The sequence below is a fragment of the Pelmatolapia mariae genome, linkage group LG7 (genome assembly GCF_036321145.2).
Source record: "Pelmatolapia mariae isolate MD_Pm_ZW linkage group LG7, Pm_UMD_F_2, whole genome shotgun sequence".
Lineage (NCBI taxonomy): Eukaryota > Metazoa > Chordata > Actinopteri > Cichliformes > Cichlidae > Pelmatolapia > Pelmatolapia mariae.
The window spans coordinates 18,917,307-18,943,035 of record NC_086233.1 but is presented as its reverse complement, the minus strand read 5'-3'; the positions used below and the strand labels follow the sequence as shown (position 1 = coordinate 18,943,035).

General features: G+C 41.0%; 2 protein-coding genes across 7 annotated transcripts in view; one reads left to right on the top strand and one right to left on the bottom strand.

Annotated features, from left to right (window-relative positions):
- The first annotated feature begins 380 nt into the window (after positions 1–380).
- camsap1a (calmodulin regulated spectrin-associated protein 1a) lies at positions 381–20,274 on the top strand. Of its 6 annotated transcripts, none has more exons than XM_063478255.1 (20): positions 381–749; positions 1,248–1,444; positions 6,600–6,862; positions 7,530–7,691; positions 7,780–7,860; positions 9,586–9,645; positions 9,990–10,131; positions 10,343–10,482; positions 10,799–10,895; positions 11,059–11,185; positions 13,340–13,419; positions 13,518–13,602; positions 13,724–16,064; positions 16,149–16,285; positions 16,396–16,604; positions 16,791–16,853; positions 17,161–17,248; positions 17,335–17,453; positions 17,975–18,093; positions 18,766–20,274. In XM_063478255.1, exons 2-20 carry the CDS (start codon positions 1,249–1,251, stop codon positions 19,054–19,056), a joined length of 4,800 nt encoding a protein of 1,599 aa, XP_063334325.1. In that variant the 5' UTR covers positions 381–749; position 1,248; the 3' UTR covers positions 19,057–20,274. The 6 variants fall into 6 exon arrangements, with proteins under 6 accessions (XP_063334325.1, XP_063334326.1, XP_063334327.1 ...); XM_063478256.1 differs by lacking the exon at positions 9,586–9,645 and adding an exon at positions 9,139–9,171; XM_063478257.1 differs by lacking the exon at positions 9,586–9,645.
- A 1,870-nt stretch (positions 20,275–22,144) lies between these two features.
- The window catches only part of kcnt1a (potassium sodium-activated channel subfamily T member 1a), a 39,433-nt gene continuing 35,848 nt past the window's right edge, over positions 22,145–25,729 (bottom strand). The window contains exons 28-31 of the mRNA XM_063480603.1: positions 25,327–25,621; positions 25,188–25,250; positions 25,021–25,105; positions 22,145–23,766 (exon numbers count right to left, since the gene is read on the bottom strand). Of these exons, the coding sequence (XP_063336673.1) occupies positions 23,649–23,766; positions 25,021–25,105; positions 25,188–25,250; positions 25,327–25,621 (561 nt within the window). The 3' untranslated portion in view covers positions 22,145–23,648. The remainder of the gene's footprint in view (positions 23,767–25,020; positions 25,106–25,187; positions 25,251–25,326; positions 25,622–25,729) is intronic.

Below are 25,729 nucleotides of genomic sequence, written 5' to 3'. Positions count from 1 at the left end.
TGCTCATTTCTACAGTGGATACAATAAATAAATAAAACAATAAATAACATTACTTGTAGTTATGAACTTTTTTGTTTAAAACAAATATAACAATAATATCCAATAGGAAATTAAATCAAGCAAATAATTGCTTTATTAATTATATCTAGTCTTATTAGTTTTAACTTTTAGTATTAATTATTTAGTTCTAAATGATTGCCTAATGCAACAATCTTATGTTTTATGTTTTACTTTTTTTATTACGTTAATTTGTTCCTGTTTTTTTTCTTATCTTTTATTAATCTTCACAGCTGTTTTTGATTGTTTTTTTTTATTTTATTTTAATAGCGCTGCAGCGCCCTCACCAGGTGGCTATATGTAACTGGCGGTAACACCCGTCCCCATAGAGACAGGCTCCTACAACAGGGTTGCTCGTGCACCGTTAGAATCGCCAGTCCTCCGTCAGAGACGATGACAGCCTCAGTATGAAAGAGCCAGCTATTTGACATTAGTGATTCCCTCGAAAGCAGACTTCTGGGGTGGTTGCCAATCGGAATTTTTATTATTACTGTTATTATTATTATTATTGGATTAACGACCATCAGCCGCCAGGCGAAGCTTTATCCTGAGAGGCCGGAGATTTGTGTCGCTGGGCAGGGAGGAGTCTGTTATTTCAGCGTTAGCTGAAGCCAGGCCAGCATGTCGGCGTTTTAACAATACATCCATCTCAAATACAAAGCTGCGGAGAGGATCCTAATGTGCTCTTAGAGGTGAGTCTTTGCTACATGTTATATTATTGCTGTTAAATGTTGCAACGCTAGCTAACCTGCCACTGATACAGTGGACATAGCGGTGCTAGGTTAATATTGGGTCATTCTGTTCAACTGGACTCACAAGAACCAGCTGTCATTTACTAAAAAAAAATATTCTTTTTGGTTTCATTTTTGAAGCTAATTCTAAAAGAACACAGAGCTATCATTTATGCCCCGAAGTGCCCTGTAGTTACTTCAGTCTAAGACATTATTAGCTGATAATCAGATAAATAGCATACATATAGAAGGTGTTTTGGGCTCATATAAATGGTCGTGCTGACTGACAGCAGAGGCGACTACAGCACCTGCAGGTCAGACGAGGTGAGTCTTTGTGAATTTCATGTTAACGGAGCCGGTGCTGTCAGTGAGCAGGGCCCCGGTTGTTGTCCTGAAATCGATGATGTAATGGTGTTGGCTTCATGAGAAGAAGTAATGCCCGTGTGTCTCTATGTTCAGGATGGATGTGGAGGTGAGTGCTGGCAGGGACAGCACCTGGAGGAGAGCAGCGGCAGCAACAGCAGATGATGATGGTGGTGGTGGTGGTGGAGGAGGGGTCATGGAGGCTCAGGTTGTACCGCTGGAGCTGTACGACTCTGCAAGAGCCAAAATAGACGCAAATCTCCGCTGGTTGTTTGCCAAAGCCTATGGTACAGGTAAGACTTTCTCTTGTGCTGCTGAGACCTTCTTGGATGTCAAGAATGCAAGAGGATTCATATCTTTTTATATGGATGAATATTTTATTGTGCATTTTGTCCTAGTAGTAGAAAGAGAGAAAGGTATATACCCAACAAAAGGTCCATGTCTAGAATCATATCTGAGTTGTGTGTAGTTATACAGATGCTACTATGACACTAATGACAATTTTAATAAAATGAAATTTGTGACCTTTTCAGTTTAAACATTATTGATTTATAACTGTGTTATTAAACAGTCAGAATAACAGAAAACATCAGGATATGTTGACGTTAGGTTTCAAGTTTCCAGTTACTAGTCCTTTGTTTGAGACTTCAGTCTACTTATAAATCCACTATCCTATTTTGTAAGTGTTGATTTTCGACCACAACAATTGCAAATGTATTTTATGAGAATTAACTTTTCATACCACGACAACATAGCAGCGCTCCAGAGCGTCATTTCTGCGAGTGAATCCTTGGGCTGACATCTCGTGATGAGTCTTTCATGCACAGGTCACTGGCTTTGTCAGCTCTGATGAGGTCTGTTAAAATATTAAAAATGATTGCTCTACATAGGCAGGCTGTAAGTACTGCAAATGTCTGGAAATCACTCTTTGAATGTGGGTTTTTGTGCCACGCACTGGCAGATCTATCAGGAATGTGATCAGGAGGTCAGCTGTGCTCTGCAAGTCTCAGTTTTTGTTTTATCAGTAACAATAATGTATTTGGAAGTTGATCCGGAGGCAGTCATTTAGGAACGGAAAACTCATTGTTCTCATATCCACTTTATGAGTCAAGCAGTTGGAGTGCCTGCAATTAAAGTGTATCCATTCCTGTGGCTGACTCAGGAAATTGATGCTGACATGGGAACTGAAACTGAAAATGCGGGGCTTATAATACCATAGAAATGAAGCCGAATGCTAAATTCTGCTCCAATCTACACACTGGGAATCATTGTATTTTTCAGATGACAATATAACTGTCATCTTCCATCAGTCATGTCAGCATGAGCGATCTCACATGAACAGATGGAGCATTTTAGTGTTTTATCATGAATGCACTAAATATTGTATGCTCTTGTTGTGTAGACTAGAGCTTGGTGTTTGTGTTACTCAACACTGTGTTTGTTCGGGGCAGAGATAAGATGTCCATAATAAACACCAAACCATCACCATTACCTCAGCAAGCTTCCTGCTTCCCTTAATCTCATTGGCTCTTTCTGATGTGTGCCAGGGACTCTGGTGTCCTGTTTTATGCAGGCATTGATATAAAAGTCTATGCAGATAATAGCAATACTATATGACATGGGAATCCTCAGTTTATTAAGCTATCACAACTATTTAGGTAGTAAGGAAAATGATGAGCTAGACTGTCGCCGCCATTTATTCACAGCTGTCACCATCATGTAGCGCTTATCATGACAGTCAGTTTTTGCTCCTGCTTAGCTTAATGTGGTGTGCAGCTAGTAATTATCACTTCGACAAAGAAGCAACTGAGACCATAATTAAGCAGGAAGTGGTAAATGTTTGCCACTTTTCCTTTAAAAAAATACTTTAATGATAAATTGAACACTTCAATAGGTATACCTGATTGTTGTTGGACCCCGTTTTGCCTTCTGTCTTATTTCTTTATAGCATAGATTCAACAAACATTTCTCAGATTTTGGTTAATATTGACATCATGCAATTGCTTTGCCAGCAGCATCTCCTGTTCCACCACATCCCAAAGGCGCTCTATTAGATTGAGATCTAGCGATTGTGGAGGCCATTTGAGTAAAGTGAGCTTATTGTTATGTTTAAGAACAAGTGTCTTCTGGAAGCAACCATCAGAAGATGGGTACGCTGTGGTCATAAACAGCTGGGCGCTTAGCAATACTCGGGTATCGTGCAGCATTTAAAAAAATGTTCATCTGGAGATAAGAGATAAGTGTGGAAGACAGAACCACACTATCAGAACTCCTATTAGAGTGCAAACTGACGAACACACCGACACAGCAGTGCCGGGAGGACCGTGTTGTCTGTTGTGAAAGTCAGCACAGCAGTCACATGATTAAGTGTTTAATGGGATTGGACCTGAAGGCCTGTGTCTCTGAACAACACAGCCCGTTTGTTTAGACTCATGACATGTTTATTAATGGCCTGTGGAGAAACACTGAACGTTCCTGCACTGGAAACAGTTTCAAAGAAGAAACAGATAAACAGATAGTAAAAGTGTGTCGTTTTCAAACTACATAATTATTTTTTATGTACAGTTTTAATAGCTTTTAACAGTTGGAGTCAACAGTCTTATGTTGTATAATTTGTACAATAGTGGGCTCTAAAGGTCAGGGGTATTGCTATTATATTTTCTCCCACATAATGCTTAAGTGCTCTGTCACCCACTGTACAGATCAGTACAGTCCATAGATTTTTTGTTTTGTTTTGAAATGGAAACTGAATGTCGTTTGAATGAACAGATATTGGAATAGTCGGATATTTAGGTAGATGTGGAAGTGCTGAGATTCTCCTGGGGCGTAGTTAGTGCTGTCACCTTTCAGCTTGAAGGTTTCAGGTTCGAACCTGCTGAGGTCTTGCTCTCAGTTTGTTTGCCCTCAGTAAGCCTACATGGGTTTTCTATAAGTGCTCTGTTTTAAAGAGGCAAAGTTTTGTTTGTGTTTTTGTTTGGTTACTTGGCATATCTGTATTGGCTTTATACTTGGATGGTAGCAAGAATGGTTGCCTGTGCTGTTCACCCTGGGATGGACTGGCCACCTGTTCAGGGTGTATCCTACCCTTTGCCCAGTGTCAGTTGGGATAGACTCCAGCTCCCCTGTGATTTCAGTTGGATAAGCAGTTAGAAAATGATACATGGATGGATGTATTAGTGATCTCTCATGCACAATAATAAATGCGTAAAATTAGAATAAAGGACCTGGAAAATTGGTGCCCACCTTTTCAGTTCTGTCTGCTTTGCCATGCTTTCAGGTGGGATTGGCTTATTGACTTACAGGCTATATTTGCCCAACACGCTGTCTTCAGGAGGACTGTTCATTGAGCCGTTTTATTGGAGAGAAATGTTGCATACCCCTGCAGAGCCCGGAGTCTGATAGCTCTGCCTTAACTGTCAGCAGGATTTCTGCTGGTCAGTCTGACCTTTGTGCTTGAAAGAATAAGAACAAAGACTCATACATGCACACTGGGCTGGGTTTAAGTCCTGGATCAGATAGACGATAAATATCTAAGCAGTATTAACAACTAGGATTATGGAGGAGAACCTCTCCTTTCAAATTTATTGCTGCACACACACATACACATGCACACATCTCCTGATGTCAAGGTCCATAAATCGATTCACTGAGCAGGAGCCGGGACAGCATCCCAGCCCCCGCCTCCAGCCTCTCCATCACCACAGCAACCATGGAGGAAGAGGAACCATTCTGGGACAGCTGAGAGTGAGGAAGTGGGGGTATTTGTAAGAGGAAAACAAAAAAGAGGAGCTCAGACATGCAGGGGTGCGTTTTCTCACATGATATGGAATTCTTATTCACATATGGCAGCGCTACATCAGCGAAGCGTGCGATAGATCCTGTATGTGGACCATGACAAGCAAGCAGTCTGTTGTAAAAGACACAGCTGAGGTCTTCGCAGTCAGATGTAGTACCGAGCCTGCTGTGTGTGCGTTTTCCACTGATGGATGTTTGTCTGTTACATCACAGTCAGCATCATCCCTAATGTGAAGCAAAATGAGAACACATGCTTTTGTTAACTGATGCAAGTATAGCTGCTTATCTTCTCTTCTCACACTTTTATTCATCACTGTCATCGCTCAGTTCTGGAGATGTTTGACTTAGAAACAAGCAGTCCCTCAAGAAGCCTGGCAGGGTGTAACTGCTAGTCCAAACCAGTCATTTGATAGAGAAACCATAGATAATGGCAGTTAAAAGCAGTGCATTTTAGGCATATCTGTGTATGTGGACATTACAATATTTTAACAAGACAAAGATGTGCAAGGAAGCACTATCTGGCTACGAGGTTTGCTGTACTGTCAGAGAGATAATTTGACATTTTGGAGCGATACACTTGTTCATTTTCTGCTGAGTTAGATGCAAAGATCAATATTATTCTCTTGTATGCACATCATCTCTGAAGCTGGAGCCAGAAGCAGTTAGCTTACCCTTGCAAAAAGACTGTGCACAGGGGCAAACAAACAAACCTAGCTCTTCAAAGTTAAAAAAAAAAGAGCTAGAGTCTCCTAGAGACCTCATCATTAGCTTGCCAACATTCCTTCATTTCTGTGGTTATTCAAACAAGATGTAATGTAGTAATAGCTGAGCTAAGAGGTGCTGTAGACACAGATTTACTGCTTCCCCCTCCATCCACTTTTACGTTAACCTACACTAAGCACCTTCTGGCTTCAGTTTTTATCTTAAAATAGATACCACTGTGCCTGCTATCGATTTACTGATTTATCACAGAAATAAATTATACAGTTATACACTTTGTTTAGAGCAGTGCACACCCACTCATACCCCTCTATGATGGACAGAACTACTAAAATACTAAATCCACTACAAGTTCAGGTCAGTTTTACATTAGCTTGTATGCTTATAATATTCATTATCAGATGGCTTTGAGGGTTTTTTTTGGGGGGGGGGGGGGGGGGGGGTTGACAAGAAACAACAGAGTTTCAACACACAGAAATTTCGTGAATGCTTTGGGCCTTAACTCCTGGATTAACATGTCCAACACATAGAAATAGCTTTGGCATGTCCGTGTCCATGAGCAGGAGCTGGAGAATGCTAGGCTGGCTCGGACGACACCATCAGCTTAACCATCACCACTAAGTCCCGTTGGCTCAGTGGCTTAAAGCTTCAGGTCCAAGTGCTGTTTAACCACTGACTTTGAGTGCTCTCCTCATGCACTGGTTTCTTCTTAGACGGTCTAATACCCTTTAAAGCCTGTGTACTAGGAGCTTCTCTGTTACATAACACAGCAAGGCATTGGTTGGACACGTGTTGTATAAAAATAGTTTGTGTGTGTGGTTGTAAAGCGTGATTTGTACCTTTATACAACTTTGATAGGTAAAAAAAAACTTGCTGCTCACATTGTGGCTCTCATTTTGAAAGCATTTTGTTTGCCATCAATCCTTTCCCCAGATCATGTTCCTGCAGACCTGCGGGACCCCTTCTACACAGACCAGTATGAGCAGGAACACATCAAACCCCCCATCATCCGCATGCTGCAGTCTGGAGAGCTCTACTGTCGTGTGTGCGGGCTCATCCTTCACGCCGAGCAGGCCGGCTCACTCCAAAACCACCAGTCTGTCATCCAGGCTCTGTCAAGAAAAGGCATCTATGTCCTGGAGACCGACAACACGCCAGTTTCCGATCTGGATCTCAGCGCTTCTCCCATCAAAATGGTAAAATGTGTCTTTCTAGGTTGTCAGAAAAAGCAGACTCAGTTTTCTGAAAGATGAGTCACGTTTCGGCAACCTCCCAATGCCAGATTCTGTGATTAATGTGTAGCAGTTGTAACAGTGACAAAATAACAAATATTTAATTTGCTTTCATTTCACTGATTTACACACCTCCCCAAAAATCTCTTTGTTTTTTTTCCCATTGTGGTTAGTATTCCTCTGTAATAGTATAACCCAGTAACCTGGCAACCCACACTTACCATCTGTTAACAAGCTAATCTGACTTTCCAGAGCCAAATGTGAGCTAGTAGTGTTGGAATAAATAATGCACCAATGTAACAGAAATATTCATCAGGCAAAATGGATCAAAAAGTTTTTCATGAATTTTCTCTTGATGATTTCCATAATCCTGAAAATGTGCTCTAAATGCAAAAACAACACATAAAAAGGGAATGATTATTATATAAAAACAATATTGTACCATTACCATTATACCATTACTACTATACTAAAGTAAATCTGTGATTCCCAAATATTTAATACATAGAAAGACTTCATGAATGTTGGCTTGTCACAGTAGGGGGCAGGAAAAGTAATTTCCGCCCAAGGCTTCTCAAATGCTATGTATCTAATGATAGATTCAAAGACAGCTCTTTATCTGTTCTCCCAGAGCGCCCACATCCACCTCATTGATTCCCTGATGATGGCCTATACGGTGGAGATGATCAGCATAGAGAAGGTGGTGTCCAGTGTCAAGCGCTTTTCAACCTTCAGTGCCTCAAAGGAGCTTCCTTATGACCTGGAAGATGCAATGCTGTTTTGGATCAACAAGGCAACAATTAAACAGTGTTATTGTTATGACAGTTGGATTTGTGTGTTCATCTGTCTGTGCTAACCTGCTGTATTCTTTGGTGCTTTAGGTGAACATAAAGTTGAGGGAGATCACAGAAAAAGAGTGTAAAATGAAGCAACATCTTCTTGAGTCACCGAGTCACCAGAAGGTAATGATAATATAATAACAACAATAATAACTTTATTTATATAGCACCCTTTAAAAACAAGTTTCAGAAAAATACACTCACTGGCTACTTTGTTTGGTACACATGTTCAGTTGCTTGGGGAAAGGCCAGACTGCTTGCATTTGATATGGATGCAGCAGTAACTCCAATAACCACTCTTTACAACCAAAGTATGCAGATGAGTGTCTCTGAATGCAGAAAGTAGGGTGCAAACACCCTTGCAGATGAGCTACAGCAGCATAAGACCACACCGGGTGCCAGTCCTGTCAGCTAAGATCAGGAAATGGAAGTTATAATTCAAACAGGCACATCAGAATTGAACAATAGTAGATTGCCTGGTCTGATGAGTCTTATTTTTCTGCTATGACATTCAGAAGACGTTTAAATGCCACCTCAGCATTATTGCTGATCTATTACATCATGGATGTGCAGCAGGCAGCAAGTGCATGATATTATCATGTAAATATGGACTAAAATCTCTGATGAATGTTTCCCTGTTCTACGCAGAGTGAAGGGAGTGCTGAAGGCAAAAGGGAGTCTGAATATGAGCAACGTGCACATAACAAAGTGTTCAGAGAGTGTAGCTTCCCCTGTCTTGAAAAGAGTCTGTCTTAAGTGATGTTTTTTGCCTTTGTCTAATGTCCTACATGTGTGCATCTTGTCCTTAAAAGACATATTAATTGTCAAGTAATCAGTTCTGTGATCAGATATTCAAAAATTTTTATTTGTGTATGTTTGCACCTCATGCTTAAAGAATATATCATGCTTTATATTTTTAAACTACTGTCCCTATTATTTGAGGGCTTTAGGATGATTAAGCTGTGGGATTCTTTGTGGGGAACCAGTTTTTAATATATTATATTTTTAACATAGGGATTTTTTTTTTTCAAATTTTGTCTGTCATCATTAAGTTTGTGCTGAGTAAGCTTTTGGTAGTTAGTGTTTTTAACGTATCAACAGATGTGCAGACAGTTGCCGCTGGATTGACGCTTGCATCAACTAGCTGCATCATTAGTAGCACAGTGTATCTTTTGAGCTACGTCTCATTTCAGTTGTTCCTCCCTGATTCCTGAATAAATAGATATTGCTGATGCTTTCATTCGAACCCTTTCCAGTTATCTTTAAGACCAGATCTGCCTCCTTCCAGTCAGGAGAAGATTCGATTCCTTCTGGCTGTGTCTGACCCTTTACTTGTCTGTTGCTCTTCCTCTTTGTGTCTCCCTCCCAAATTAACTCCCTCGTGTGCCTCTTGGATACTAGTCTCCCTCCAAATGGTACTGGAAGCTTGTACCTGTAAGTGCCACTGCTTGCAATCACCTGTGTGAATGTCAATGTGTCAAGTGGAGGTGTGTGAGGTTGTGTATGTGTGTCATCAGATGTGGCAGCGTAATGGAAAGCTGGGAAAAAACTAGACTAACAGGATGAAGGAAAAAAGGAATATATTTATGGGTGTTATATAAATGCAGTAAATTGTATAAGGAAGATGACACAGTGCCCCTTACTGGCAAAGGAAGGAACATCACCATGCTCGTTTGCTTTTAATTTCAAATCCTTTTTTACATTCTTTAATGTTCAGCTGAGCTCGTTCAGTCCTCAACTTCCTCCTCCCAAACCATCCATTCATCCACCCAGTGTTAGAATGGCTCATGGCTTCTTTTATTTCACCATTAACTTCCTCCCAATATCATTTCTTTCTCCCCTCACTAGCCTGATATATTGCATGCTCTGGCTCATTGCTTACTGGAACCTGTGGAGTTCTCTCGTGTGGTAAAGTATTCATCATTAATCCCTTTCGTTACTTCATTGTACGGTTTATGACTTTTCCCCTTGCATATCCACACAATACTTATCTGTGTTATGCTTAGCTTAAATATTTTATATGAGAATCATTAGCACCCTTCCTGATTCGTATCAGCGAAGACACACATTATGCACCACATGACATGTCACAACCAAGAAGCCCTAGACCCCAGTTAGTGCTGAAGAGAAGCAGAGATTAGTTTACAGCATGTGAGATGTTGTGTTTATCTGACAAGTGAGTGTGTGATTCAGTGATTCATTAGAAAAATGTGTGCACACTGTGTAATCCTAGGCCTTCTCTTGGTGTGTAGGTGCGTTACCGCAGAGATCACCTATCAGGTCGAACGCTCCAGCACTTCCCCTTGTTGGACGACCTGTTGAAAGACATGTGTGATGGCACAGCTCTGTTGGCTGTAATCCACTTTTATTGCCCAGAACTCGTTAGACTGGAAGGTACTGTAACACAGCTCTATTCAAGCCAGTCAAGAAATGTAGCACATACTATAGCTGTCAATTTTCTAGCAGGAACCTAAAGCTCTGTCTCCTAATGTTATATAAGTCAGGATAGTTTTACCAAGAGGTGAATTAAAAGAGCAATACGACTGTGAAGTAAAAGGTTTAAGAGTACAGAGTAAGCCTGATAGCGTTGTCCTGTTCTGTGCAGATATCTGTCTGAAGGAGGTTCCCTCTATCGGTGAAAGTGTTTACAATATCCAACTACTGAAGGAGTTTTCAAATGAGTATTTGAACAAATGCTTCTATCTGAAGCCTGAAGACCTGCTGTACTCCCCACCGGTACTAAAGGTGAGCTTGGAAACATAAAACGCTTTTATAGTTACATTAAATCACTGTACATTTATTTCTGAGTAAAAGTAGCCAACGTTAAATTTAACTGCTTAACTATTATACCTCAACAACAAAAGATGTGTTTTATGGATTTCTCCTTGTGGTCCTGCTTCTCTTGACCTCAGTCTCAACACCTGATAGTGAATTGCTTTAAGCGATGGATTAAATCTAAAGAATACATATAAAGCCCAGTGTGCCTTGATCCTGTGCTATGCTGCTTTTTTGTCATGTCTTGCTTTTCTTCCTGATATCGTCAGTTTTTGATGTCTTACAGAATAATGTGATGGTCTTCATTGCCGAGCTGTTTTGGTGGTTTGAGATTGTGAAGCCAGACTTTGTTCAACCCCGGGATCTTCAGGAAATCAGAGATGGTATGGCACACTTTCTGCCTTCATCCATCAGTTTTGATTGAGTAACACAAAAAGCACAGTTGCTACATGTACACAGATTGATTTGATGACTATATATATTTATTTGTATTTACTGAAATGTTAGTGGCTGTTGTGAAAACGTGCCATTCTTCTATTTCCACAGTGAGACTGCTGCTGCAGCCTAAAACTTCTCGATCCTATGTACCCATCTCCAACATCACTAAACGAAGTTTCCTGACATCATCGCACTCTGCTGACACCCTGGCCACGCCCTCTAGTCCTGACCTCAGGTATCATGTAGTCATTTTTCTCAGTTTCAGACGCACTGACCGGTTTTTTATTACTGTTCTGTTTTCTATCTCTATTTGTCCACTTGCACATTTGTGTGCTTATAATATAAAACCTAATGTAAAACACAGGTCTTCACAGGGAAATGTTGTATACATTCTCAGAATTTATGCATTAGTTTGACACAAATATAAACTGAGCAGGCTTATACTGTGTCACCACTTGGCAGCCATTTTGGTAATGCTTGCTAATGGGCACTTATTTGGGCGATAATTTTAAAGAATTATCTAAACAAGCTCAGCATAAACATTAAAAAAAACATTTATTGAGTCACTAGTCCAGAAAAAAAGAGTTTGGCTGTCTTTTCCCTAAGATTAAAAACAAAACAAAACAAAATTAACTGATGTTTTAAAGTTACACACATATAAAATTATACAACATTAGGGCTAAACTACTGACACGATTGAGGTCTTGGGTTTATTGCACCAGATCATGTAAGAAAAGCGATTGGCTTCTATATTTCCCAGTTTAGCTTTTGATTGGGTCTTTGGACGCAGGACCCAGACAAGCATCATCTTGGCTGTTCTCCCAAATGAAGATCTGTGGGATGATTCGGAGTGAGGTGTCTCTCTTTTGTGTCTCTGCGGTAGCGTTTTAAATGCCTCTGCACTAAATATTTAAGCAGTGGTGTCTTACTTAGTAAGTTAAGAGGTTATTAATTTATACAATGATATAGATATTAGAGATGGCACGATACCACTTTTTTATGTCCGATACCGATACCGATATCATAAATTTGAATATCTGCCGATACCGATATGAATCCGATACAGTGTGTTTTTTAATCAATAAAACTGTTTTTTGAATATCTTGCTGCATTTTGTATAAGTTCATACTCAAGTTTAAATAAACAACAACACTAAAGCTATTCTGTTATACCTGTATGTAAAAAATACATTGCGCCCAAAATATTTCATAGTTCAGCAACACTGATCAATCTAATAAACTTAAACCTACTCCATCCTCCCAATTCTGGTATTTTAAAGAGTACTTAGAGAAATATTAAGCAACCTAACTAATAGGGTTGCAAACTCCCAGCAAAAAAAAAAAATAGGGAGCCACCCCCCACCCTCCACCTCATGATGCTTAATCGATGTAATCAACTTTAATTTGATGCTGGGTAAAAAAAAATGCACAGAAATAAATTATTTTTCAAGAATAATGAAATAGATTCAACATCTTTCTTCAACAGAATTGCAGAATTTACAGATGGTACTTGGTGTTAAAGAAAAAAGTACTAGCTTACTAGGGTATATTAGACTTAACAGCTACTATATAGAGTAATGGACTTCTATACATTTTACATCAGATTAAAACTTTGGGTGTAAGATTCAGATAATTATTTATTAAAAGCTAGATATTTTAAATGAGAATAAGAAAGAAAAGTATGTCTTTGTGCCACCTTTTCCCTGTTCGGCCCCCCTGGCTAAACTTTGCTAGATCCGCCCCTGCACAGTTACCAGCCGTCAGCTACGTAGAAAAGGATCCTGATCTAGAAAGTAATATTAAATAAATTCTAACAACAGCTTATCAAGCTTAAACATGCTGCTGTTGTTCAGCCGCTGGTTTCCTCTTTCTGGTGCAAAGTGGGCCAAAAACAAAGAAGAGAGACGGACTCGCAACAGAAAAGCCGATCAGCTGATCATTAAGCAGTTTCCCGATTGAAGTAGCAGCAGGAGAGGGAGAGAGAGAGGCAGTCGCTCCATATATCGGTTGTTAAGCTTAACATGGGAACGCTTTACAAACATTCAGAGATGAACTTACACACTTGCTTTACTTCTCTCTGGGATAACTTCCTCGGAGATGAAATGCTGGTTTGGTGAGGCTCCACACAGCCGCTCTATCACGTGAGCACACTGCTCCGACATGCTAATGGTTATGAGCCGAGTTACGCCGTGTTGCAAGTTTTGTGAGGTGCTTTTTTGATATTTAATGGATCGGATTACATTTTTTATTTCTTGCCGATATCCGATCCAGTAATTTAGGTCAGTATCGGACCGATACCGATACAGAATATCGGATCGGTCCATCTCTAATAGATATACAATAATAATTTACACAGCTAATATCTATCTCTCTTTGTCGCTCTCGTGCAGCACTAAATCAAGCTCCACAAGCCCATCTCTGCTGCCTCTGAGACAGAGACAACAGAAAGTGGTTGAGGAGACCACTCCAGGTAAAAAAAAAATCATCTGTGTTCTGAGCTGAGATTTCTGCCTGAAGTCAAGAAGTAAATATATTTTTCCTAACATGGATCATGTATTCTTTGTGCAGATATAAGGCATAGGCCTAACTCTCTGATAGGTCCAGATGTGCAACATCAGGACTCCAAAATGGCCTGGCCAGAGAGAAGGACGAGGTGAGTGGTATACAGTAATTGGTTTATTCAGTTTCATGTTGCAGAATCTATCAGTATCACAAATTCTTTTGTTCAGCTTACCTAACTCATTTTCCTCCTTCTGTACTATTATCTCATCCAGGCCTTTATCCCAGCCTGCACCCTATGCCCTGCATTTTGCCCCAGAGGATGATGCAGACAGTATCAGTCTCGCTCGCTCCATTAGCAAAGACAGCTTAGCCTCCAACATAATGAGCATTACTCCTAAACACATGCTGGGTGCGGGTCTGTCTCAGCATAGACTTAGTGGTCAAAGCCTGCTTAGTCACATGCGCATAGAGGATGAAGAAGAAGAAATAGAAGAGGAGGAACTGGTTGCCGTTATCCACCCTTCTGTATTTTCTAGACATCGAATCGGGAGCAACATGGAGCAGGACGAGCTGGAAATGCAGAGTGCAGCTCCTGCCTCAAAAGTATGTAATGCTTCTCGTCCTTCCTGTTTCGATGTGGGCCCTTTTACTCTGGACTGCCGAGGCGACGGCTATTATCTGGAGCCTTTGTTGCCCGCCATCCCTAAAATGGCCAAAGAGAAAAGCATCAGCCTGAACAAGCAGGAGGAGAGCGGTGAGAGTCGCTGCAGAGGCATGGGAAATGCAAGAAATGTAACCACCAGTGTCCCGCGGACCTCACAGAGGAAATCCCCCAGCACCTGTACACCCACACAAGTGGTGGAATCAGTTCCTAGCTCTCTCAGGCAACTGATCGAGGATTCAGCAGTCGACTCTCAGCCTGGAAAGAAGCAATCTGAAGGCTTTTTCCTTCACTTGTCAGATGAGCCAGACCAGCACAGTTCTTTCTCCATAGATTGCATGCCAGAGGCAGGGCCCGATTCTGACTCTGACATCGCAGACCTGGAGGAGGATGAAGAGGAAGAAGATCAGATGGAGCTGATGAAAGAGGAGGTGAAGGGAGGGAGGGGAAAGTGCCCAGAAGAGGACGACACGGCTGAATTTGGAGAATTTGGAGAGGGCGAGTCAGCCAAACTCAGAGAAGACATGAAGGTGAGCGAGCGGGAGGATAAGGAAGATTGCAGTGGGCGCTCTAGCCCTTGCCCTAGTACCATATCATGGGCGAGCAGCTGCAGTGCTTCGGGCAGCGCCAGTGTCAAGATGACCAGCTTTGCAGAGAGAAAGCTCCTCAAACTTGGTCTCCGTGACGGATACTCAAGTACCAGCAGCTCCCAAAAGACAACACCTGATGGGTCTGACGTCGCCCCCTGCCCTCCCTGGCAACTGAGGAATGATTCCACCTCGGGTTTGCTGGGGAAAGAACCGAGCACTGTGATGGGGAAGAATACGACACTTAGTTCTCCAGTTGTGCCTTCAGAGCTACTGCAACTTCACATGCAACTGGAAGAGCAGAGACGCGCGATCGAATATCAGAAGAAAAAGATGGAGACGGTGTCAGCCAGGCAGAGATTAAAGCTTGGGAAAGCTGCTTTCTTGAACATTGTTAAGAAGGGTGGGGGGCGCAGCGACACTCTTCCTTTACCCCTCAAACACTCCAAGGAATCCTTGGAGCTAACATCTGCTGACAGGAGTAAAGCGAAGAGCCAGACCAGCAGAGATGATTCTTGTCTTGATGCTCTAAAGGTTAGAACAAAGGGAGGTCAAAGAGAGGAAGGTCCGATGAACATAGACAACAGATTAAACGCTCTCTCCCAGGATAACGGAGCTGAACCTGATATAAATGAGTGCTCCCGTTCCATAGAGCTGCTCAACGAAGCTATTAGTTCTATTCAGCAGCAGATGATGCAGCTCTCATTACAGCAAAACCTGCTCATGAAGCAGAGCGTGGCCTCCCCTCCAGACTCGGTGCCGTCAGGCCCAAGCACACCCCCTGACACAAACCCAACACAACAAACACCTTCTACCTCAGACTCCAGATCTTATGCAGTTCACTTTGTAGATATCAGTGGCGGCAGTGCTGCACCAACTCGCCGTCCTCCCAAGCTTAGCTCCAGCCAGCGCAGCAAAGCCTCAGAGCTGAAACAGAGTAAAGAAAACAGCAAGAGTGTCAAAAAATCAAACATCCAACTTCCAGAATGTGCTGAAGGGGAGGAGGTGGAGAGTGCTGCTGAGAGCTCTAGGACTGAGAGAAGCCTTCAGAGAAACACCACCTTCAGGGTCCAAGACAGCGCAGGAGAGGTAACAGGGCGCCTCTCAGACAAACTCAAATCACCAGACCCACCAGTTATCTCCAGTACGACTCAATTTCCGTCACAGGATGGAGAGCAGGAGAAGGACGCAGCTGTCAGGTCAAGGATGGAGGTTGCCAGTGGGGAGGAGAGCACAAGAGTCAAGGGTCAGCTGATTGAAGTCGACTTGTCAGAGCTCAAAGATCCACTGGAGGATGGCACTGTAGACACCCCAGACTGCGTGGCAGAAGGCGAGCAGAAGAACGTGTTGGGCTTCTTCTTCAAGGTGAGATGAAGATGTTTACACATTTTGTTGTACTGTGTTTTAATTGCACTGTGGTATATTGGAGGTTTTTCTTTAATCTTCCAGGATGATGAAAAGGCAGAGGACGAAATGGCGAAACGTCGCGCTGCCTTCCTCCTTAAACAGCAGCGCAAAGCCGAAGAGGCGAGACTACGCAAACTTCAGCAAGAGGCTGAGAGCGAGCTCAAGCGTGATGAGGCCCGGTGAGTTTGAACATGAAATCACATGTTAAGAAAAGATAAGGAGTGGTCTAAGGCGCGGGTGGGCATCTGACTGCTGTATAACTGTATAACTTTCCTTCTGTTTGCTCAAGGCGAAAGGCTGAAGAGGATCGCATTCGTAAGGAGGAAGAGAAGGCGCGGCGAGAGCTGATTAAGCAGGAATACTTACGGCGGAAGCAACAAGCCCTGATGGAGGAGCAGGGTCTGGTCAAACCTCGCCCACGGACCAAAGCGCGCAGGAACAGGCCTAAATCGCTGCACCGTGAAGAGTCCAGCAGTCTCTCCAAAGGATCTGCTACACGTAAGAGTGTCTCTAGTACTTAAGCAGTAAAAATGTTCTTCTAGTCCTTCATGCTGTCTGCATTACTGTCTGTTTGGAACACTTTGCGCACATGCGGTTATAAAAGCTAAGAGGCTCTTGTGCATTTAATTCACTCGTGATCGTGTTGTCGTCCTCTGAGTATGTGTGTGCGTGTGTGTCGTGCAGGTAATTCTCTGAAGGTTTCCATGTTGATCAAAGCCCAGGACTCTGCAGCAGGCTGCAGGGGAGGTGAACCTTCTTAAGCTGCTCTGCATGATGTGGACACGACTGATAAAAATAGGAGTGGATTTCAGAATAGGAAGATCAGTCAGTCTTTTTCAGAGCAAACACTTCTGATTGGCTTTGACACACTTGTTTTATTGTCTTATGTGCAGCTTATTGTGTCTCTTTGGTCTTACAATGTGCTTTTTTTTAACTGCATTGTACTTTTTTAAATTATTGCTGTGAAAGTGCAGTAGTTCAAGCATGAAACTGGGCAAGCAGCACTTGGCTAAGGAAAGTAGCTGATACTAAATCCTTCTATCTCCATTTTCAGCCGATCTGAGCTGCAGTCATCGAGGATCAACGCTCTCTTTGGCGACCGATGCAGACAGCGTTCTCTCCGGAGGGGCAGAGTCAAACAGGTGAGAGTTTGGCTGTATAAAAGCAGAGAAAATTTGTGTCCATGTTGTGTGTCTTTGCACTAATTTGATTTTGGTGCATTTTTTAGGGCTGGATCTGTGTGTTCTATGGAGTCATTCCCCCTAAGCAGGGCCTCCAGCAGGAACATGGAACGGGACTGGGAGAACGTCTCTATAGCCTCTTCCATTACTTCGAATGAGTATACCGGTGAATAGAAATGCTGAAAAAAGATTTATTTCCATTATCACAAAACCAACATTTATTTTTAAAGATTGGTCCAAAACAAATTTTCTATTTTGTCACATTCTTAATGAAAGAGACATTTAGATAAATGTTTTTATGCTTTTTGTCAATGAAACTGTCAAAAGGTTGATGGCTCTTCTGTATAACCAGGCCCAATAAAACAGTTAGCTTAGCCTTAAGCACAGATTGTAATATCCACTGGACCTCAAGCCATGACTTCACAAACTTTGCTACAAGCTTGAACAGCAGTTTGCCACTGCATCTGCTTCCTTCTTTAGTTTTGATGCTAAGCTATGCTAGGCTAATCGGCTCCTTATTCTAGCTTTATAATTGCTTTAAAAATATGAGAGAAGTATTGATATTCTCATTTAACTCAGCAAGAAAGGAGTTAGGCCTGTTTTCTATTATAACCTAAACCACTCCTTAAATAGTTAGAGACCTGTATGTCATTTACTGATCTTTTTGGTTTGGTTCATATGCTATAGGTCCTAAACTCTTCAAGGAGCCGAGCTCCAAGTCCAACAAGCCAATCATCATCAATGCCATCGCTCACTGCTGCCTGGCCGGAAAGGTTAACGAAGTGCAGAAGAGCGTTGTTCTTGAGGTCAGTGAACACACAGCAGTAATACCTATGAAGCTGTCTGGGAACTTTGTGTATATCATAGTAAAAAAATTTTACTACGTGTTTACGTGTTATTTAAACAGTACTATGCAAAAGTCTTGAACCACCCGTCATTCCTTTCTATTTTCCTTTCAAGAAGCCAGGCTTTCTAACATAAGAGACAGCTTAGCTAAGAACCCGTTTTAAATTGCAAGCTCACAATTTTAGATTAGTTTAATGTTTAATGTTAATTTGTTGGGCAAAAAATTTTATTTTTCCAACAATAAGGTGATTCCCAAAGAGCTATCAGCTGGAAAGTTCTATCTCAGCATGGTGTGCAGTGGACAAGTGGAGGACAAAGGAAGAAGTAGCAGGCCTTAAAAACTATATACAGCAGATGAACTGTATCTAAAAATCATCCCAATGTTCAAATCATTGTTAATATATATGGAGGAGGTTAGGAAATACATGCAACAATATGTGAAACACAGTGGAACAGGTGGTCATACCAAATATTGACTATGTATATACTATATTACCATGTATGTTTGCACATTTCAATAAATCACTGCAGCTATTTTCAGCAGACTACAAAGAAATAAGTGGAAGCTGAAGACTTTTGCATAGTACTTTTAACTTTTTACCACATTCAAAAATTCAGTTTTAAATTCTCAGGAACTAGAAAAGTGCGAGTCCAATCACCTGATCATCCTCTTCCGTGACGGCGGGTGCCAGTTCCGCGCCATTTACTCGTACTCTCCGGACACTGAGGAGATCATCAAGTTTTCAGGCACAGGACCGCGCACCATCAACCGAAAGATGATCGACAAGCTCTACAAGTACAGCTCAGACCGCAAGCAGTTCACTGTCATCCCCGCCAAGACTGTGTCGGTCAGCGTGGACGCTCTGACCATCCACAATCACCTGTGGCAGGTCAAGAGACCAGGGAGTGCACGGAGAAAATGAGAAAGGGGGACATTTGTAACCATTTCTGGTCCCATCTGCTACTGTTGGGCAGGACCCAATAAGCGTGGAGACGACTGTCATGTCATTAGAGGGTTCAGATATTCAAAAGTATTGCATTCTGTTGTATTAGCTTTTTATTCTGCATGTCACACTGCAGGGTTTTAATTTGTGGGGATATCCTACATTTAATTAGGCACTTCTTTTTATGTAGCACCCCCACTACTGAATCTACTGGTACCAAGTGCAAGTGTAGACACGCAGGGATGAACCTGACAGTGTCTTGTAACATTTACTGTTTCAGCTTGGCAAAGAAGTACCCGACTGCTGTGATTAATCCAGGCTGCGCATACAGAGGACTCTTCTACTACTCGTATGTGTTTTTATGACGAGGGAGCTTCGAACAGACTTTTTCTTTTATGTCCGTGTGGAATGGATGTTAGTAAGTGGTAGTCTTCTTTTCTATTTAGTGTGTTTGGAGAAGTGCGTCAGTCTTTGTGTTAGTGGGAGGGGAGAGCAGAATGCAGTTCTTCTGCATTTGGCCCTGAATGTGTTTACTCTTTTGATTATGCTTTAAATCTTCTGACAACCAAGCAAATGTTTTTTGGAGGGGGGAGGGGGGGTATTTGTGCTACTGTTACGGTGGAAAACAAAATAATGTTGTTTTTACATTAAGGGAAATTGTACTGGTATTTATCTCAAACCTGAAGCAATTTAAAGACTGCATTAAATCACATCTCAAGGGCAGCCTACGGAAATAATCGCACACATATATAAACATATATTCCACCTCCGATGTGAGCCTTGTGAGATCACCGATTAGCTCACATCGCTGAACCAAAATTGACTGGTCTATGCCACTGAGCTGTTTGCCTCTCACATATAACTGCTCGCTGGATGTTGGCGAGATGTTTGTTTTTAATGCAGCTTCTGGCGCTCCACACTAGTAATTTCCTTGCAGTGACTGATGTCAGCAGCTGGTACAGTGTTTGGGAAAACTGCACAATACTTGATATTTGTTTGCTGCGTTTTGTACGTTTTTGAGCAGTATTTTTTGTACGTTGCGTACAAGTTATGTTTACTAAAAAAAAAAAAGCAGGCACTATTTCGAGGTTTGTTCTGTTACAGGCATACAGAGCTGAGTCTTGTCCGTGTTATATTGAATGTTTATTTATTTTGATTAAATATAATAAATGCAGCTAGGTACATTTTCTTGCTAAAGTTGCCTTAATGTGTCTTTTTTCTGCTCTCCGTTTCCACTCTGTATTTACTAAATGAGGGGGATGCACAAGTCCTTTTTATGGATTGCTAAGAACTACTAAATGCCACACAGTCAGCACCTGCAGCTGGCAGTTAAAACTAGAAAATGAAGATCTGTGGAGGACATATGGTCAGGAGAGTGAGCAATAGTTATGGTTGCTGATCAGGAAGTACAATTAAGTCCAGTTAGAAAAACACTGCACAACTATGACTTGTTTGCTATGGTCACCAGTAAGTACATCCCATGATTCAGTCATTTATAGAAGCACCTGAAATCACCTGCAAAACAAACCCAAACCATCACCCTCACACTGCCATGTTTAACGGTTTTTTGCTGATATGCTGTTTGGTTCTTGCCAAATCTGGTGCTCTGCATTATGGTCAACATCTCCCCTTTGGCACAAAAGCAAACGCAGCTTATCAGCATTTAGGGTCATGATTTGGGTTTGTTTTGCAGCAGGTGATTTCAGGTGCTTCTATAAGCATGGAATGTATCTGCAAAAAGTCCTGTGAAAAGTTTATTTTTAACACAACTGTATATGCCAGTCTCTTGCACTTTCAAACTTTTTTTCAGACTTTTTTGAGCAATTATTGTTTAAAAATAATCAGCATATTTTTCAGACTTAATAATTACCTTAATGAAACTATCAGGACTACTAATAGATGTAGCTAAGTAAAACATTGTACCACATGCGACTACTTGGCAGTGGGCTATTTATGATTATTTGGTTTTAATCAAATTTGCATTTTAATTACAATATTACGATAATTTTGTTGCCTTAGAGCCACAGGGAGCCAGTGGAAATATCAACCAATCCATAGCTCCGGTGGTTCCCTGCGACTTTAACAAAAAACTATCCCAATACAAATATGGAAATGTTTTAAATGATTATAATTGCTGTAAATGATCCTTTATATTGTCCGTTTATTAAAAAAATGCACCTAATGATGTACATAGAATAAGCAAATATCAAATTAAAAACAAAAGTCCTGATAAGTTAAAGTCACTAAAGAAAATGGAGAATTTTACTGTACATCAACCGACAAGTTCGCTCTCACCATGTAACACTGATGGCTCACCGTGTGCCTTGTTTTCCCAAAAAGTGATTATTTTTCACCTATAATCTGTCAGACCTATCTCTAATTAACGTTATCAAGTCATTTTGTATTAGAAAGAACAAGTAAAAATGTAAAATCGCTTTTTAGCGAGAAAATTCCATTACAAATGCTTCAAAAATCACCAGCAGCATAATTACAGATTCCAGTTTAGTGACGCCAATCAGTGGAAGTGAAGCAAAGTATACGCCAACTAGCTCCTGTCAATTAAGGTAACCATGGCAATAGCACCAGTGTTAGGTGCATGAGTTTACATATATGTGTGTTTTTTGCATCGGACATACTTTTTAATACTCTAAAGAATGGTCTTTTAAACAGGGTACTTTATGGGGATTTACTCACTCGTGCAGTCAGCCTCAGCGGGCACCAAAGAAAGTTGACGACTTTCAGCTGCAGCTTCCTCCTGCTCATCAGGGCAAACACATTTCTCATAAAATCAGGTCAGGTCTCAAAAGCCAGTTAGAAGGAATCTGAAGTTTATAATCTTTCAAACAGAGATCAGAGGGAGCGTCTCACTAATCAAACCCACTTCATGCATACATTCAAGGCCATTTATAAAACAACAGTTGTCTATCACAACCAAATCATAACTTCCTGTGATGGCAACAACAAAAATCAGATTTCACCTTGAACGTATCCCAATAACTTGTTTTATTAAATAATAGGACTTTAATAATCTATAAATAATGTATTAAATGTCCCATATTTTCATGCAGGTACATAAGTGATTTGTGTCTGTGCATTTAGAGGTACAAGTTTGTTCTTCGGTTTATTCATTAACTAGCTCTAGGTTGTTGAGAGAAGAAGAAGAAGGAATAAACAGAGGCTTGTATAAACACAATAAACAATCCATAAATGATATTTTCACAATTCAAATAATTAAATAGCCTAAATTAGATTTAACATGTTACTTAGCTCAGTCTATTGCGGCCTCTGGGCAGGTTAGTTGCTCCCCCCATTTATGGTGCTTATCTTAAAGTAAGCTAACATTTTTATGACATTATCTTAAAACAATTTAAGCAGTAGCAGTCTTCTCACAATTCTTGCAAAATCTCTAAAGCATCAGACTATTCCTTTAATGTCATTGCTTACTAATAGACATGTTGCTATAGTAAAAAACAATATAGGCAACTTGAAATCATTTCAGTATGTTGTGTTCATAATACAGCACTTTAATGTGCGAATAAAATAAGACTCAAGTATAAATAAGTTCAACACTCAAATAAGTATGAAGTCAAAGAGTCAGAAAGATTCTTACATTAGGCCAAAGCAACCACAATTGTATATCATGAAGCAAAAGTGTTTCACTTAGCGGTGTTGAAAGAAAAATGGCGCTTTCTAATTACTAATATAGTGTTAATCAACTAAATACTTTATGGCACAATATTGAATACATGGCACGGCCTGTTTAAAGGGTTGAACTAAGTAGTAAATACTTCATCCAGTCTAAGAAATGCACTGCAGCAAACATATAAGTAACCACCATTATTTGTACATAATACTAATCTACACCACTAAAAATCTACTTCTATTCTTCAGCTGCAAAAATTAAGCTTTGAGAGTTTAAAGCATATATTTTTATTTGAGTCATGTAGTGTCGCACGTTACGCATGAGTTTATGCGAGTGGTGGTAAACAGAAAATGTGTATCCAGGGAAATTCAAAATATGATCACCTGATATTCTCCAAAAAAAAAAGCAAGGAAAGAGGATTAAATCCTGAACTTCAATGTCACAATTTTTCTAATAAAGATACTTCAAACCAAACCACCAGAGTTCTGTAGCTTTCAATGACAAAGACACTCGAAGACACTCATAACAAAGACATATTTCTGTGCTCATACTTGAATGGCTAAATGAATTGGATTCATTCTAACCAGGGCCGGCTCTTTAGCTCTGATGAAACTGACTGACATTCCTTCAGTTAGCTCACTTCATTTCATAACAAGCATGTCCCTGACTGCTCATTTAAAAAGAGCTCTCACAAATATCAACACACTATTTTTACAGAGTTTGTGACAAGAGGATGAAAATGTCACTGATGACATCAGCTGTCACCTGACAAACATTAGGCACTCGTATAATACAGTGGCAGACTGCAGGTGCTGAAACTTTGTAGCACGAATTGTCCTCTCTCAGACTGGACCTGCACGGATGCAACGAGACCCCCACAGAAGCTGAAGCTGGGGTAATGAGTGTAGCAATAAAGGTTGGCAGGGTATCAGAGCTGGGTGTCCTCTCTGGTGTCCATGCTGGACTCATGTCTCTCTTTCAGGCTGCTGCTGTGGACAGGAGGCTCTTCGGGGACGTGAGCCAGAGGGTCCGAACGAATCAAGTAGCTGGGTGGGAAAAAGAGAGCAGAAAGCAACGAAATGCTGATGTATCTCGCTCATTATTAAAACTGCTCCATACTCACTCAGCTTACTGAAGAATGAAAGGACCAGGACATCTTAAAGCCCTCATTGCATCATATCAACCCATTAGAGCGCTTTGCTCTAATGCTCTAGGGGTTACTGGTGGTTCCTAAGATACTTAAAAGTAAAATGGGAGGCAGATCCTTCAGCTTTCAGGCCCCTAATCTGTGGAACCAGCTTCCAGTTTGGATTCAGGAGACAGACACGCTCTCTAATTTTAAGATTATGATTAAAACTTTCCTTTTTGATAATGCATACAGTTAGGGCTGAATCAGGTGACCCTGAAACCTCCCTTAGTTACGCTGCAACAGATCTAGAGTGCCGGGTGCTTCCCATAAGTGTTTCTTCACCACCTTTTTTCACTCTCTAAGTGTTTATACACCACTCAGTATCTAATAATTAGATATTATTCATCTCTCGCTCTCTTCCACAGCATGTCTTTTGTCATGCCCCACTACACCTTAGCCTTAATTGGTCATGCCCTTCCCTGAGCCTGGTTCTGCCAGAGGTTTTTTCCTGTTAAAAGGGATTTTTTTCCTTCCCACTGTCATCAAGTGCTTGCTCGTAGGGGGTTGTCTGATTGTTGGAGTTTTTTCTCTATTATTGTAGCGTCTTTAATTTACAATTGAAAGCCAATTGAAGCTTTAAATTCAATTGTGAGTGTGCCCCCCCCCCCCCCCCCCCAAAAAAAAGCAGCATATACATATTACATATACATCAATCTTCACTATAAATCTTTTATTTATATTCATAAGAGGTGTGCTTCTTGCCACCAGACAAAATTAAGTCCAGTACTCTTTTCGATTTCTGTTCATTAGTTGCAACATAATCTACTATAATAATCAGCTAAGTCTTTATCTCTTTACAGCTTATTTGCCTAATAAACTGACAAAAATGTAAAGTTGTAGCATGTAAAACCCAAAACAATTAGTTAATATGCCATTTTAATGGATTTGCTCTACAAATTACAAATAGTAATATTTCATTCATTAATAACATAAAAATATTGGCAATTCACTTTATTTTAATTATAGTGCACACTAATATCTTACTGGCATTTTTTTCTTTTTCCCTCACCGTTGAATAATTTGATGTCATCAGACATGTAAATACATCGAAATACAACGATGTGGAGGAAGGGAAATACACAGCGCAGCAACATAAAGTAGTAAAACTTACACAACATCATTGAGCTCCAGCCTAGTGTCAGGAGATGGGTTAATAAGGACATAGGAGAGAGTATTTTGGTGATCGTTCTGTTCATCTGAAACACAAACATCACCACAGTCAAGCACAAAAGGCGATGCCATGATCAAACTATATTTGCAGGATCATGAGTTGAATACCTTGTAGGTAACCCAGATTAACTCTATTCATGACGTCACTGGCTGTCAGATTTGTCAGGTCATCTACAGGTACACAAACAGCAGTTAGATTAAAAACGATTAAGTACTGAGCTGTCGGTTTTCTCGTGTCTATCATTACCATATCCAGATGTGGGGAGGCCCAGGTGCCTCATGCGGTTGCGGACCAGTTCTGACAGCTCTTCCCTCTCAGAGCGCCTGTAGAGGTTGAGGCGCTGCTGGGCAATGCGCTGGGCGTTTTCTTTGCTCGAATCCCGGCTTGCCCCCTGCCACCGCACACTTTTCTTACTCAGACGCCGAGCCCACTGCATGCTCTTCTTCCTCAGCAGGGGGTGATCGGATGGGTCGTTGTTGCGAGACTCGTCCCCCTTATCCTTTGTGTCCTCGCAGTCATCAACACTGACTGACACCTGCGACTAAGGTGGCGAGACAATAAGTTACATTTACACATCTTTAAAGAAGGGAGGCTGACCATTACGTATTGAGGTAAATCATTTTCTTCTGTTTCTAGTTTTTTCTCAAGC